Source organism: Lissotriton vulgaris, chromosome 12 (genome assembly GCF_964263255.1).
Source record: "Lissotriton vulgaris chromosome 12, aLisVul1.2, whole genome shotgun sequence".
Classification (NCBI taxonomy): Eukaryota; Metazoa; Chordata; class Amphibia; order Caudata; family Salamandridae; genus Lissotriton; species Lissotriton vulgaris.
In genome coordinates, this window is record NC_141700.1 from 742,185,269 (window position 1) to 742,202,570 (window position 17,302).

The 17,302-nt window shown below is 48.1% G+C and overlaps 1 protein-coding gene across 1 annotated transcript in view; it reads right to left on the reverse strand.

Moving 5' to 3' along the window:
- Window positions 1–355: 355 nt before the first annotated feature.
- Window positions 356–17,302, reverse strand: part of LOC147678525 (extracellular calcium-sensing receptor-like) — an 84,860-nt gene continuing 67,913 nt past the window's right edge. Inside the window, exons 5-7 of the mRNA XM_086945670.1 lie at window positions 1,971–2,231; window positions 1,386–1,509; window positions 356–1,281 (exon numbers count right to left, since the gene is read on the reverse strand). Of these exons, the coding sequence (XP_086801796.1) occupies window positions 356–1,281; window positions 1,386–1,509; window positions 1,971–2,231 (1,311 nt within the window). The remainder of the gene's footprint in view (window positions 1,282–1,385; window positions 1,510–1,970; window positions 2,232–17,302) is intronic.

Consider the following 17,302-nt stretch of genomic DNA (forward strand, 5'->3'; position numbering starts at 1 on the left):
CTCTTGAGTACTAAGGTCTTTTAACCCCACACAGTCTATAGCATTTTTCACTCTGGTACGTATGATAACTTCCTTATATATGTCAATGTATTGATCATAATAAATGACATGCAATGAACAGAAAAGAAACAAACAAACCGAACAGTCTATGATGTGCATTAGAATTCCAAAAGAAGCTGCTTAAATTCCCCCATTCTCATGGAAATTAAGTGCCATGTACATAATAACAGTGATACTCATGAATCCAAAGCCATTACCACTGCTTTGCACAGGAGTATATGTGACTATCCTTCTCCAAATCAAATCCATTTTGTTATTAACATGGATAAACACCTGCAAGGCAATCAAAGGGATATCATACAACCTTAATGTTGTTTTTGGCTGCTCTCCTCCCCATTAAATGTTCCTTTGTGTTCAAATCTGGCCTTATCAGTATGATGTAGCACTTTGGAAAAAATATGCACCAAAGCATGACTAGAGTGGAGGACTGAATAGCAAAAACCTCCATGGCTACCATGTACTTCCCTTTTGTGCTCAGATAGGCTGGAATGAATGAGACCCATACGCTGAGGAAGGCAAGCATGCTGAAGGTGATGAACTGTGCCTCATTGAAGCTGTCAGGCAGTGTTCTTGCAAGAAAGGCCACAATGAAACTGATGAATGCCAATACAAAAAGGTATCCCAGCATGCTCCATAAAGCAAAAGAAGATCCCTCATTACATTCAATGATTATCTTTCCAGGCTCTGAGTGGAAGTTGTAATCTGAGAAAGGCGGGGACAGAATTAACCAGCAGACACATAGAAGAACCTGGATCAGAGTGCAAACACTGATGGCCATGTAGGACAATTTGTGTCCCGACAATTTTCTTAGGTTACTGTTGGGATTAATGGCGCTGAAGGCAACAACCACTGTGATAGTTTTGGCTAAGATGCAAGAGATGCAAAGAGCAAAAGTGATTCCAAAGTTTGCCTGGCGAAATAAGCATTTCTCTGAAGTGGGATAACCAATGAAAAACAATGAGGACAGGAAGCAAAGTGAGAGGGACAAGAGCAAAAGATAGCTGAGGAAGACATTGTTTGCTTTAATGATGGGAGTGTTTCTGTGCTGGATAAAAAGTCCAAAGACGCTTATAGGTACCACTGAGAAAAAAGTGCCGGTGAGCATCAATGTGCTCCCCAATGAGTCGTTGTGAGATAAGAACTCTACAGTCTTTGGGATGCAGTGATTTTTGTTCCAATTAGGCCAAAGATCCAATGGACACCTGATGCATTCAGTGGAATCTGAAACAATAAATAAACCAGGCTATTTAGGAAACTTATTGACAACTGTTATGCAAATGTTAAAGACTAAAGCACTTTGACATTTTTCATTTTTATTACTTAACCTGTTTGATTGGAAATTTCCCCTGCTGAACACGGGACACACTGGAAACAGCAGACAGGTTCTCCAGGCCTTGTAACTTTCCGAAAACCAGGAAAGCAGCTGGAACTGCAGATAGATTCAGGAACCTGAACACAGTAAGCAGAATATTGAATAAATATATTACTTTAGAAAGACTAGAGAGGCAAAAACATTTTTTACATCATGTTTTTTTATAAATGAGGCAACAGCTTTAATGTGGGTATTGAGGATCTCAGAGATTAATATATATATATATATATATATATATATATATATATATATATATATATATATATATATATATATATATATATATATATATATATATATATATATATATACGCTTTTTGTATAAAACCAGAATTTTATAAGTATAGTATTCCAACAAGAACTGAGAAGCCATTCAGACAATATATCATAAACCAACCTCCCTTTGCCAACTCAAGATAAACTTGGAATATTACCCTTGACCCTTTTGCACCAACTTAGCTCTACCCATTGTCTAAAGCTAAGGGGAGACAATCTAACTCAATGCTTGGTGGTCCAGCTTTTCACAATTAAAGCTCACAAAAGAGATCTTGCTGGCTTCAGGTAACTGCACCTGAATGTTTCCTCCAGCCCAAAGGATGGCACTTGTGTTGATGTTTAGGATCGTTCCGGATGGTGCCTCAGAGTCATAACTTCCCACCTTCGCATAGGAGATGGTGCCTGCAGCATTCCTTTGCCAGTTCACAACAGCGTACTGAGCATGGGGGTTGCCATTCTTGTCAAATTTCAATTTGCCACCAGCTTTTGTCCAAACCTGTACATTCTTTATGTAGTGGAAAACCTGCACCAGAGAAGGAATACAATGGAAGATCATAGTTACACATCCAAGAGTGTCTTCAGGTTTTAATGTTTTGAGATAGTGAAGAAAGTGTCACAATTCTTTTCTGTTTTGCTCATAGGATCTAGAACAACAATCCTACTAGGATGGCTTTAAACCTCCTGAAATTCCCCCAACAAATAAAGGCCAATCTTCTCAGTCAATTACCCCTCTACACATTATGGATCATGGATCACCTGTATCTTCTTATCAATCATGAATTGCAGGGAACCAATCTGTTGTCCGCTGCTTACTTACTTTGCAATAGAGTTGCATTCTTTATTTTACCATCTCACTACATATGTGCTATTGGGTATGATTTAAGTTGCAAGAAGGAGGGATCCGTCATGTATTACATTACAACCATCTTCAATGTAGCTATTTAGAGACGCTTTCCTCAAATATAAATCCGCTGCACAAGTCAAAAGTAGAATTAAAAATCTGCACACATCTACTGTGATAAAAGATATATTTCATTACTTGAAATACATTTAAAGTCAGTCCTTTGTTTTAGAAAAACAAAACAAATACTGTTCCTAATTCCATTCCCTACTCTGGCTTAGTTTTTGATGGCCAAGCAGACAAAGGTCCCACCGTCAGGGTCGAAGCTGCAATTGGTGCAGCAGATGCATTGCCACCAAAGTCCAGAGCCTTAATGGGTCCATTGAATCCAGATAATTTGTGTATCTACTACCATAACACTAGTCCAAGGGACCATTTCCCTTGCTTGCATCAGGGCCCATGGTCAGGGTTGGATTGGGAAGGTGGGCGTTCGGGAAGTGCCTAAGGCTCACTGCCCGAGACCAGGTTTGGGCCATTTTATTCATCCTGAGTCGCAGCAGCCCTTCCACATCCTAGCGCAGACTGTTTATTGGCTCATTGTCATTCGGTCTGCTTTCCCATTGCTCATACAAACCTACAATGGCCCAGCCCCAGCAAGCACAGCATGTGCCGCACATCCTCTTGCCCAGGCTTGAGGCATGACAGGGAGGCTTTGCCTCAGGAGAAGTTGCTTTTGAGCAGAAAAGTTCATGTTCACCTCACAAGGGGAAGTGGTGGTTGGCATTGAGGGCATTCTGATTTTGTCCAAGGAGGAATGCAAGGGGCAGTGCTGCAGAAGCTTATCACGTGACAGACTGGTATGAAGACATTCTCTATAAAAGGGTTTTCATGTTATTGTAAAATGAGGGTGAGCAGAAGCAAAGGGTCGTAGTGTGCCCCTTGCTGCTGCTCGCAGTCTCGATCTGCCGTTTTGCCTGCCTCCCTTGCTGGTACTGTTGCCACTGCCTCACTGTATAGTACCCCTGCCGTATCAAGTTTTTTGTTGTAAATTTGTTGTAATTTTGTTGTATTTTGTGCATTTACCGTTTTTGCCTGTCTAGCCCCACTCCCCGCTTCCCGCCTCCGTTCTCGAGGCCATGCCCCCTTTCCTCCGTGTCCTCCCCGCTCCCGCCTTCCACCTGCTCCTCCCTCCCACTTAGCCTTAAATGGCGATCGCACGAACGCGCAGCAGTCACGCGCAGCGGACGTGCCGATTGTGCGCCGAAGACGCGCCAAAGGCAAGCCCGTTCGCGCCCGTCCGCGCCTGGACCATGCCCAGCACCAGAACCTCTGGTCCCCCTAGACGCCTGCTCACACGACGGACCTACGACGCCACCACCCTCAACGCACTCAACGCCGGCCGAACCCCCGCCTGCTACCGAGCCACCCCAAAACGCACCCACGGACCCTTCACCTGCCAAGCCTGCAAATTCACCTGCCTCCGGACCTGCACCGCACCCGCCAAGCCGAGCACCCGCAGCAACCACCTGAAGTGCATCCTGCTCAACACCCGCTCCGTCCACAGACACCCCGTCCAACTCTGGAACCTGCTCGACACCATCCTGTCCAGCAGAGAGCAGCAGAGTAGCAGAGAAGCAGTTCCTGAAGCGAGCAGAACGCCAGAAACGCCAGCCGCACACTCGGCAGCAGCGAGAAGAACCCTCGCTCAGTGTACCATCAAGATCCCTCCCGGCCCCCACCGGCCCCCCCGTAACCCGGTAAAGGCTCCCGGTGCTCAGCAAGATGGGAGGTTAGGAACGAGTGCAGGATTGAACTGACGCTTCGTCCGCGTCCACGCATGCACCCCTGACCGTTCTGCCGGGCCGTTTTGCAGCCGTTTGCTACCGAGGCCGAGGCCGTAGAAAAACACTGAGAGGGGAAGTGGAAACTTGGCCCCCGAGCGCTGAAGGGGGAGCGCTGAAAGGGAGAGCCGCACCAGGAGCCGGCACCCTGCGCCCAGGCTCTCGCAGCTCACTGAGCACTGAGCAAGTGACAGGGAACCTCCACCTCGCGAACCTGGGGGCTCGGGACACCCGGAGAAACCTCAGGCAGTTGGCCTGGCCTCCGGCTCACAGCAAGCGGCAAGCGGCAAGCGCCAGGCAGTGAAGAAGCAGGCACGAGTTCGAGGCAGTCTGCGTTTAGCAGCCAGCAGCCCAGCATGGTATACCTGCCCTGCGTCGTACCACAGCTCTCCTTCTCTGGCAGAGAATCTCGAGCCACGTAAAGCAAGAGGCGTGTAAACCGAGACAGACAGCAATCCAGGCAGCAACCAGCAACAGAGCCAGCGCGAGCGTGAGTAGCAGAGCAGCAGAGAGCCAGAGAAGGGGACCGACCGGGAATTTCAACGAAGCAGAGTAGCTGAGCACCATCTGCTATCTGCCATTTAAAGCAGCAGCCAACATCAAGTGCAGAGCCGACACAACTTATCTGCCCGCGAACAAAGGCGGGTGGCTGAGAGTACAACTTGGATTTGGAGTTCCAGGGAATTTTTGGGAATCATCCGGGGGACCAACCTGACGACCACTGGCAGCGGCGAGCGAGCGCGACCACGGTGGAGAGAGTGAGTACGAAATAACTTTTTCCTTTACCTCCATCCTCACTCTCCTCCCGCACCCCACCACACTCCCCCCTTAAAAGCGCCTACCAGACAGCGAGCGCGAGAGAAGCCAGCAAAGAACAGTGAGTGCGGGCGAGGTGACAACAGCAGGAGGTTGGAAGCTGAGGCTCCCAGCGGCAGGCACCTGTAATAGTCTCCTCTGCCCCACCTCCCCTAGGCTGAATATGTGAAGCATTGCAATCGGCTGCTGGTGAAGCCAATAGACCACAGTGAACATCCCTCACAACACCACGCAAACAGCCCACCAATAACAAGCGTCTCAGACCAGCAGGAAAGAAGCCCGAGAAGCCTGTAACGCTGCAACTCACGCAAAACAGCTGCAGCGCCAACGGGCACCAGAACACCGGTCCATAGCAGCAGAAACAGAAGCACCGCAGTCTCGGCGCCAAAGACACGGAGACACAGAGAGACAGAGTGACTTCCTGCGCCCCCGGAAGGAACCCACGGGATTACCATGAGGTCGGGCAGGGAACGGAAACCTCCAACAAAGCAACCAGCCAAAAGAAAAAGAAACAACACAACTACGAGCTCAGCATCACCGGAAAAAAATAAGCGAGCTACCAACAGTAAAAAAGAAAAAGACAAAACAACAAGGAACGAATTCAATACTACCATAAACGACGGTCCGCAAACTGGCTGCCAACAATCCGATAAGGACAATAACTACAGCCCAATCCAACTTCCAGAACAACCCAGAAGTAACAAAAGGAAAAACACTCACCAACTACTCATTGTAGCGGGTCAGCAAACTGAGACAAAACACAATTTTCAGCCGAAAATCTACACAAAATTTGCCTTCCTAAAAAATCCAGGGAATGTCATCTTCTCCTCGAATGACTCCATAACAGGCCTCCAATCCCCACTACAACCCGCCAAGGCAAATAACGCCTTTCCACAATCTACGAGCTACTCAGAAGCAGATATTCACAACGCTCCAACCCAAAGGGAACGAATGAACTACGCAGGAGGTGAAGCAGGAGAAGCAGGCACAGGGGACAATGGGGTAATAGAAACCAGAAGGCAGGAGTCTCTAGAAGGCACCACCAGCCAAGCCCCCCTACCAGAGGAACCAATTAAGGGAACTAGTGATGGACGTTATGTGCAAACAATCCAAATAAGTCCCTCACTAAAGGAGGATACATCATGGAAACACCTGTCAGAGCTGCCAGGGCCCTCGGGGCCGGATAGCAACAAAAAACACCTATCTCCAAATAATTCCTCCCCTCACACACACACCAAGGGGCGGCAGAAGTACTAACAACTCAAGAATCAGTACCTCCACTAGCACCCATCACCCATACAGCACAAATAACTCAAAACCACACTGCGGCCCCCGACACACCGGGACCAAAACCTGACCCTGCAAACCCGCCTCCACACACAGTAAGAGGGGACCAAAACTCCCCAGATAGGGACATGTATTTTCTGGTATCTCAAGAATGGAGCGAGTTAGTGGCAACATACAACGTCACAGGACCCACCAATGGTAACAGCGAAGAAAACTCCCATCTCCCAACAGAGGGGACCAGAGATCCCCCCAACCTCTTCTGGGCAACCCTACTCAATACAGCACAGCTAACCTCAACGGCACTTCAGTATCAATCAGATAAACTCGATCTACAATTGTCAGTCCTGCAAAGCTTAGCAGAGGCCACTATGGGGATCGACAGAAAACTAGCTGACCTTAACGGACTAATAAAAAGAGGACAGGAGTCAGCTAACCTTATTCAAATTGAAAGAACTAACTGCATCTGCTCCCCAATCATAGACAAACTATCATCACTACCAACGATGTTGGGAAACCTTCTGGATGACATAAAAACAAATATCACAAAGCCCCCCTCAATAATCGAAAGGCATGACAAGTCAGCAACAAAACCAACTTCAGCGAAATCCCCATCACCAACGAGATGGCCCCATAACACTCACCTCAAAGGGGCAACAGCAAACAGCAAAGAACCACACAAAATAAAAACAATCATGCAGTGGTGCCTGCCCCCACCCATAACAAGCTCACCTGAAAAACCGCCCCGGAACACCTTCAAAAGAGGACAAGTTGAAGAACTGGAAATCCCACCTAACGCACGGGCCCGACGTAAGCAAAAAAGAAAGGGCCGGAACAAGAAAACAACAGAATTGAAAAGTATAGAAGAGCACAGCCAACTCACCACACCGAGGGACAAGGAGCAGCCAGGTGACAGCAAGCACCACAAGGAACCTATAAATCTCCCATTACCACCCATAATTTCATTACAAACAAAGACACCAACAAAAGTAGGAATAGGATCCTTCGCGCTTCTAAAAGAGGCCCCCAGCCCCTACTTAGAACAGAACCCTGTCGGCCAATCACTTAAACCAACAACCGGATACCCACCAGGACAGGAACAAAAAGAGCAACGGGCCTATCAAGCGGTAACAACACAAACAACCCCGGGAGCAAGCAGACTGCCCGGAGAGGACCCCAACCCTACCCAAACCAAAGCTACATCAAATAACTCCTCAGAAAAATGCACCTGTAGCAAACATGAGACCGGCACCAGTGATACAACACAGAACTGCCGATCAATAAGTGCCGACATCTCGTTAAACAGCCAGATAAAGGAGGAACCGGAGGTTGTGACATTGAATAGCAGAACAACAACAGCGTACATTCATAAACCACACGGTAACACCCAAACCGAGCAACAAAAGCACCAGCAAACATCTCCCCTGGGGGAAAACGACTCGGACACAATTTTATTCATTCCAGAATTCATCTCCAGAGGAAGAGTGGACACTCTAAACAGGGGCAATGTTTTAAAGCTCATTAATTCAATCGAGAAACTAAAAAACATAAAAACCACCGATCTGCTAACACTCGAATTTCAACCAACCCCCAACCCACAAGGAAATGAAACAACAAAGACCACATGGTCATCAAGGGAGGTAGGAAACCTAATTATGGAAGAATCTCCCATTTTTTCACAGTGGGGAATTAGACTCGAAGCAGAAAAAAAGCCACCCTACCCCACTCTGCTCCTTGAAGAAAGGAATCAAGAACTCACCCAACCGGTCAAATCAATACTAAAAGGAGCGCTTAGTCATTCACCAGGGTTTGACAAATATTCGCTGCTATCTCACAAGCCCTTCACTTAGCAAACAACATCACGCAGTCTTAAAATCACACGTACTATACCTGGAGGTGACTCCAACTGACAAAAAGTGCCACCCTTAGCACATGACCCAACGGCCACCCTCACTAAAATCAAAATATGCAGTTTGAACATAAATGGTCTCTCAACCAAACTGGATGATCCAGACACACAAAATTACTTAAACAGTTTTGACCTGATCCTACTTCAGGAAACATGGGAACCAAATGACATCCCTTTACAAGGCTATACAACCCTGACCCATCCGGCAACCAGAGGCTCCCATTATGGCCGATGCTCAGGAGGACTCGCAATACTCTCCTCAATACCTACCATCGGTGCAACGGAAACAAAAAGAGCAAACATCACCCCACCAAACGGAATACAGTGTATATCATTTGCAGTTAAAAACGAACAGGTCACTCAACAGCTACACGTCATAAACACATACATCCATCCGAAGCACAAAAAATCAGGGTCAAGGGAACTCATCAAAGAACTGACAAGGCTCATGGCCGAGGGGGACATGGAAAACGTAATTGTGGCAGGAGATTTTAACCTTAACCTCTTCAGAGAAAAAACCACGGACGATATGACAAAGGAAATGGATACCATCTGGAAAATCCCAAGCCAATCTCTCCCCCCCCAAAATAGATACACCAAAACCGCAACCCAGTTTGTACAAGATCTCGAGCAATTAAACCTGAGAGTGCTCAACGGACGACTCACTGAGGACATTCCTCCAGCACCGACTTATTTCTCATCAAGCACCTTTTCACACCTCGACTTCATGCTCGTATCTCTCCCACTGTACGAGAAGATAAGCTCGTTCAAGATAGGATACAGCACCCAAAGCGACCACCTGCCGTTAGAATCCACTCTTGAATTGACCAGCATGAATAAAGCAGTCCCAAGAAGATATTTTGCAACAGAACACACCATCAACTACAGAAGAATAAGATGTAAACCCACCGAGCCAGAGAAACTCCTAAATAGCGCTAAAATAATCTTACATCAGACATTCAGCTCAAACAATAAACCCCTCGACGCCTGGGCTCGATTCATCACGGAAATAGGAGTCAAACACGCAACAGAGATAAAAACCCAAAAAGGCAAAAACATTGCCAGGATCACATACGGCAAAATAACAACTGCAGAGACAAAAAACATAAAGAAAGAAATAAAAAAGACCCTCAAAGAACTCCGAAAACATCCTAACATCGAGGGCACCCAAAAGCACCTCCGCAACCTTAAAGCACTGCTAAAAAGAAGAATTGGGAAAGAAAAAGGCAACTAAATGAGGACCTTTGGGCAAAAATCCTCCACAACTCCAAACAGAAGAATAGCTCCGGCTTCTGGAAGATCATTCACAGTCTACAACAACCAGGCCACAAAGGCATTGACTCTAACATCTCCGAATCTGACTGGGCCACTCATCTATCAGCTCACTTTAACACAGCGGACCCAGCAGTGATCAAGCCATCAGGGGGAGAGAGGTCAGACGCAGGGTATCAGAGCCTCGACAAACCGGGCACATTCCCCCACAAAGAGAACCAAGCCGGCAGGTCTAAACCAATCGAGGACCAAAACCCAGTCGTGGCTAGAGGTCATTCACGCATACTGGGCCCTACCGCGCACCGAGAAGAAATATTACCCCAGGTCAACCAAGATAGGTTAAGGAAACTAATCCTGAAAGGCAAACTCGAGGGGGCCCCCGGTCCCAATGGGATACCGCCAATCCTATACAAGCAAGACCCAGCCTTCTGGTGCAATACTCTGACACCAGTATTTCAAGCAATAAGAGGAACGGCCAGCATACCAACATCCTGGAGAGGCTCAATAATTAGCCCAATCTACAAAAAGGGAGCCAGGAACGACCCAAGTAGTTATCGTCTTATTGCCCTCATCGATACAGAGGCCAAATACTATGCAGGCCTCATTTTGGAGGAATTAACATCTTGGGCAACAGGAAAAAACATCATCGCAGCAACTCAAACTGGATTCCGCAGCGGCCAGGGCACCTCAACCAACATCATGGCGCTAACCCTTCTGTCCGACGCTGCAAAAACCTCTAAATGGGCACTCTTCACGTGCTTCATAGACTACAGTGCCGCGTTCGACCATGTGGATCGGCAAAAACTCTGGCGGAAGTTGGACAGATAGGGAATTCCAGGCCCACTTTTACAACAGCTGATAATGCTATATACCGACACCTGGGTCAGGATCAAGTTAGGTTCTGGCACGCATCTTTCGAGACAAATCAAGACCAGTAAAGGCCTGAAACAGGGCTGCGTCCTAGCCCCCACGATGTTTAACCTTGTTCTCGCAGACCTCCCCGACGACCTAGAGACAGTCAAATCCCACGCCCCAAGACTAGACAACATCACGCTTTCAAATCTTCTATATGCTGACGACCTAGTCCTCATCAGTCGGTCCCCTATCGGTCTTCAACATCTCCTCAATAAAACCAATGCATTTTCAAAAACCAACTCATTAACTATCAACTTAAACAAAACAAAAGTAATGACAATAAACTACCATAAAAAACGGAAACCTGCATGGTTCCTGAACGGACAGAGGTTAGACCAGGTAACCTCCTACAAATACCTAGGAGTCATAATAGACGGCAATGGCTCCTTCAAACAACAACTAGATGCCATTCGCCGAAAGGGTACGACATTCCACCTATCGATAAGACCCTTGCAGAAAGTACACCCAGACCGGACCCTGGGCCCTCTCCTACAGGTAATAAAAGCTCGCTTACAGCCCATGCTCACCTACGGCAGCGAGGCCATGAGAGGGAAAGACGCAACAACATTAGACAATACCATCAGTCGAGCATACAGGGCAATACTCCATCTCCCCAACAACTCATCACCAGCACAAATTCGGCTAGAATTCGGCCTGCAGAAACAAGCGGTCGAGAGAAGAGGCGCATACCTAAAAAGCTGGCGGAAAATCAGAGATGCGGACCAAGGGTCCTTAAACGCCCATCTATGGACGGAACTATCGATTAGAGACAACTCACCTGCAAGGACCTACTTAATGGACTCACTGAAGGTCTTAGGACTCACAGACTTATGGGAGTCGGCAACTTACCCTCGTACCTTCAAAAAAGTGGTGTCAAAAGTCACCAAGATGGTTTCATTAATCGAGGACAAAGCCACCCTAGCTAAGAGAGCGCACGGCTGGGCGGTGCTGAAAGGTTACAGCGCTCTAAAACCACAAGACTACCTAATGATGGGTCTCACACAAAAGACAAAAAAGAAGTTTCTTACAATGCGCATGGGCAGAATTCCTATAGCTCCGCACCTGGCACCATGGGCAAGGGAAAACCCCGCAAATCAATGCCGTCTCTGTCTTTCTGCGAAAGAGGACCTTATACATATAATCTGCATTTGCACAAAATTCCTGGACATAAGGCGCTCACTGCTACGAACACTATGGAACCAGAAAGGCATAACGAGCTGCAGGCAGGCCGTGATGCTCTGTTTTAACCCTGATGAAACTCAGCTAAACTGCAGAATAACAAAATACTTTGAGATAGTGGCCAAAAGACTAAACGAAAAAAACAGAGGGCCTTCTCTAGCAGAAGTCAAATAACAACAAAACAAACACCCCTGGCTACCACGGTCATTGAAGTGGAAGCAGTAAGGACACGAAAACTCCACAGACTCATATACAACAATAGCTGAGACTTTTTACATCTGAACTACTGCACTTTATTAGTTTTAATGAAGACACCGACTTTTTTTAAAATTTGTACATTTTATAATTGTGAGTTTTTATTAACTGTACAATAAACAAACCTTTAAACCTGCTCGACACCACATCACCAGACGTCGCCTTCCTCACAGAAACCTGGATGAACGCCTCCTCAGCGCCCGCTATCGCCATCGCCATCCCGGACGGATACAAGATCACCCGGAGGGACCGCGTCAACCAGACTGGAGGAGGCATCGCCATCGTACACAAGAACACCATCCGCATCACGACCGACTCCAACGACACCTTCCCCGCCGCCGAGCACCTCCACTTCCAGATACACACCGACCCAAAGGCAACCCTCGGAGGCACCCTCGTCTACAGACCGCGGGCCACGCACACAATTCAGCGAAGATATCACGGACTTCATCAGCCCGCACGCCCTCCCCTCCGCGGACTACATCCTCCTAGGGGACCTCAACTTCCACCTGGAGAACAACAAGGACCGCAACACCGCCGCCCTGCTGGACAACCTCGCAAATCTCGGACTCAAGCAACTGGTCAACACCCCCACTCACTACGCAGGCCACACGCTCGATCCCGTCTTCTCATCCAGCAAGCACATTACCTTCAGCCACTCCACCGGACTTCACTGGACCACCACAGCTGTGTTCACTTCAGCTTCAGAAGAACAACGACCCACCACCACCCGCAACAGGTTCCTCACAGGAGCCAGAGCAAGATCACCGCCGAGCAGCTCACCACCTCCCCCAGCCAGAACCCACCCGCCAGCACAACGGACCCCAACGAAGCCGCCCGCAACCTCACACAGTGGCTGACCGCCTGTGCAGATAACCTCGCGCCACTGAAGAACCCTCCCAGCAGACCCAGAAGCAAGAAAGCCACCTGGTTCACCGACGAACTCAAGGACTCCAAGAAGAACTGCCGCACCCTCGAGAAAGCCTGGCTCCTCGACCAGACCACAGACAACATGACCACCCTCAAACAAGCCACCCGCAAGCACCACCAGCTCATCTGCACCACGAAGAAGAAAACACTGAAGGAACGACTGGACAACAATGCCCACGACAGCAAGGAACTCTTCAGCATCGTCAAGGAGTTCTCCAACCCCAGCACCAGCAACAACGACATCACTCCTTCACAAGACCTCTGCGACTCTCTCGCCTCTTTCTTCGACCGCAAGATCGCCGACATCCACAACAGCTTCGGCGCACCATCCACGCACCCTACCATCGAACTAATGCCCCCCACTGCCACCCTCCGCACATGGACCAAGGTGACCACCGAAGACACAGCCCGCACGATGAACACTATCCACTCCGGATCTTCAACCGACCCCTGCCCCCACCACGTCTTCAACAAGGCCGACTCCATCATAGCACCCCAACTCTGGGACATCATCAACATCTCCTTCAACACCGCCACCTTCCCGGAGAGCTGGAAGCACGCCGAGCTCAGCGCCCTACTGAAGAAACCAACAGCGGACCCCACCGACCTCAAGAACTTTCGCCCCATCTCGCTCCTCCCTTTTCCTGCCAAAGTCATCGAGAAGACCGTTAACAGACAGCTTGCCGCCTTCCTCGAGACAAATGGATCCCTTGACCCCTCGCAGTCTGGTTTCCGAGCCAACCACAGCACCGAGACCGCCCTCATCGCAGCCACCGACGACATCAGAACCCTGCTTGACAATGGGGAAACAGCGGCCCTCATATTCCTGGACCTCTCCGCAGCGTTCGACACTGTCTGCCACCGCACCCTAGTCCAACGCCTCAGCAACACAGGTGTCCAACAGAAGGCACTGGAATGGATCATCTCGTTCCTCGCCGGAAGAACACTGAGAGTCCGCCTCCCCCGTTTCGATCCGAGGCCACCGAAGTCATCTGCGGCATACCGCAAGGATCATCACTCAGCCCCACTCTCTTCAACGTCTACATGAGACCCCTTGCAGCCATCGCACGCCAACACAACCTCAACATTATCTCCTACGCCAACGACACCCTCCCTCACTAGAGACCCCGCCACCGCCAGAACTAGCCTACATGAAGGGATGAAAGACGTCGCCGAGTGGATGAAGAACAGCCGCCTGAAACTGAACTCAGACAAGATGGAAGTCCTCATCCTGGGACCATCGCCCTCCGCCTGTGATGACTCCTGGTGGCCCCCGGCCCTAGGCAGCACACCCAAGCCAACAGACCACGCACGCAACCTGGGCTTCATCCTGGACTCCTCCCTCTCGATGACCAGACAAGTCCACGCCGTCTCCTCATCATGCTTCAACACCCTACGCATGCTCCGCAAGATCTTCCGATGGATCCCGACCGAAACCAGGAAGACGGTCACCCAGGCACTAGTCACAAGCCGACTGGACTACGAAAACACCCTCTACGCCGGAACCACAGCCAAGCTACAGAAAAGACTCCAACGCATCCAGAACGCCTCCGCCCGACTCATCCTGGACATCCCCCGACGCAGCCACATCTCCGGCCACCTGAGGGACCTGCACTGGCTCCCCGTCAGCAAGAGAATCACGTTCAGACTCCTCACCCACGCACATAAGTCCCTCCACGACCTGGGCCCCAAGTACCTCAACGACCGCTTGACCTTCTACACGCCCACTCGCCAGCTACGTTCGACAAGCCTCGCCCTCACCGCCGTACTACGCATCCGAAGAGCCACCGCTGGAGGAAGATCCTTCTCCTACCTGGCGGCCAAGACATGGAACTCCTTCCCCACCCACCTTCGGCTGACCCAGAACCATCTCGCCTTCAGGAGACAACTCAAGACCTGGCTGTTCGAGCAATAGCAGACCCCCCTTCCCCCAAGCGCCTTGAGACCCTCCGGGTGAGTAGTGCGCTATACAAATGCTATGATTGATTGATTGATGGACCTAAAGATGAGCCTTAGCAGACTAGTGGATAAAATGCAGTGGAATTATAGAGTATACATTCCTATCCAATGTCACTAGCCCTGCAGGGTATAAATACTTTATTTGCCACAATGTTCTCACAAAATGTGCCCCATGATACTAACCAAGTAATTCTTAATGAAAGGCTGCAATCCACAAGGTTGGGACACTTTTTTAGGAGGTGGCCCGAGCCTATTTTTATTCCCAATCCTACTCTGCCAAAGGCATCCTTGCTAAACTACTTCCCACCATAAGAAACCGAGGCCACCTCAAATTGACATGGGGAAAAAATTAGTGTGTCAGAACAGAAGATGTACAGATTTATAGTGGATACACCACACACTGAATGGACCCATAAGTCTTAAGAAGTAAAACACATTGATTAATCAACATACAAGAAAGGTATTTTATACAGTGAGTATGCCTGGCAACAGAACGCAGTGTGGATTATATTAAAAAGTATGTAAGATTAGCACGACGATTTGACAAACAAGTGAAAATGTGAGTGAGTTGTAGTAAAACGAGCAATACCGAAACAGAACAAGCATAACCAAGGAAACACAGCAGTAAACAAGGTGCACAACTAGACGATGCTTCACGTGTCTACTGTTAGATTTTATAATATGAATGGATTAACACAATACATTTTTTCTTTCTTGTGTTTGCTTTTTTTAATTTGTAGTCTTTTTCTAATTGCATTATTCTTTATATTAAGGTATAAATAATCAGCAAGATATAAATTGAAGGGGCTCTGGAAATTAGGGAATTCAATTAAGTACAAAGATCACACCCTCTTCAAAGGAATTCATATTTCCTCAGATATAATTGCAGAAGTGGTGAGATGTTCAGTTTGATAAAGAATAAGAACAACATGCTCCTACCACTATGGCAGGCAAAATAAAATCACAAGGTTTCTAAGGGAGCTGGATGAAAAAAGAATACATATCAATGTTTGGTGGCTGTGGGACCTGGCCCTTTCTGCAGTGTCACCTCCAAACGTTTTGCCTTGAACCCTCCTAATTGTGCTGAATTTGGACTTGGACTTGGACTTGGGACTTTACTGCTGCTAACCAGTACTAAAGTGCTTGTTCCATTTTGACCTGGTGTTAGATTTGGGGGACTCTAGTTGGCAGAGGTAGGTACGTTTGACCAAATGCGTCATGTCAGGGTAAGGGGGTACACTCCTAAAATAACCCCTGCTCACCCCCTTCGTAGCTTGGCACGAGCAGGCAGACTTATCACAGAGGCAGTGTGTGAAGCATTTGTGAACACATACAGTAACCCAGCGACAACACTACAGATGGACACCAGACAAGTTGTAGTATATAAATAAGTATTTTTATATGGACAACACAAGACCACAAACAACAAAAATCCACAGTACTTTACTTTAAAAATTGTGGAAATAGCTTAGTTCTCTTTAGATGTAAAAAGCAACACTTTAAGTTCAATGTACCTTTGGAAGCGTAACGCTATATAATGAAAGTGTTGCAGGGAAGGTGATGAGTTGGTTCCTTACACGCAAGAACGGTGATGCGTCGGTTCCCTACTGCTGTGTAGGGGACGGTGATGCATTGGTTCTTCTCGGTGTGGGGAGGTGATGGGTCGGTTTCTTACTGCGCTTCCGTGGCGATGCGATGAAGATCCTGTGCAATGAAACTAAATGGCGTCTTCTGTTTACATGACTCCTTCTTTCCTTTCACAGTGTAGGTCAGGAACATCCGACGCACCAGAGTTGGAGACAGTATTGTGGAGGGAAGGCACAGCCCTTTTCAGATCCCAGGTGCAACTCCTCCCACCCATCTACATGCAGATAGCTCAATTCAGCCCTGTGCTGACTCACTCTGTCTCCTGGAATCCCCCACCCCCTGTCACTCAAACTCCAGACATTGAATACACAACCTAGCAGATGCAGGCTTGTATAGTTAGGCAAGAAAATACCTACTTTCTAAAAGTGGTATTTTCAAACACAGAATGTTAAAACAAACTTCCCTAAAAGATATATTTTATCATTCTGAGTTCAGGCATACTAAACTCGAATTTCTACCAAGTTCCCTGAGTCAGTTAGGATTATAAGATGTTATAATCAAACTGCCCATACTGGCGTATGGGCAAAAGGTAGCCTTGCAATAGTGAAAAACAAAAATGGCTGTAATTCACTATTAGGACAGGCCACACACATCAGGGCCTGTCCTACCTTTTACCTACAATGCACCCTGCCCTTGGACCTACCATAGGGGTGATTAATATGCAGAAAAGGGAAGGTGTAGGGACTGGCAAGTGTGTGCACTTGCCCAGTCGGCATGGCATTACCAGACTGCACACAGTTTCTGCA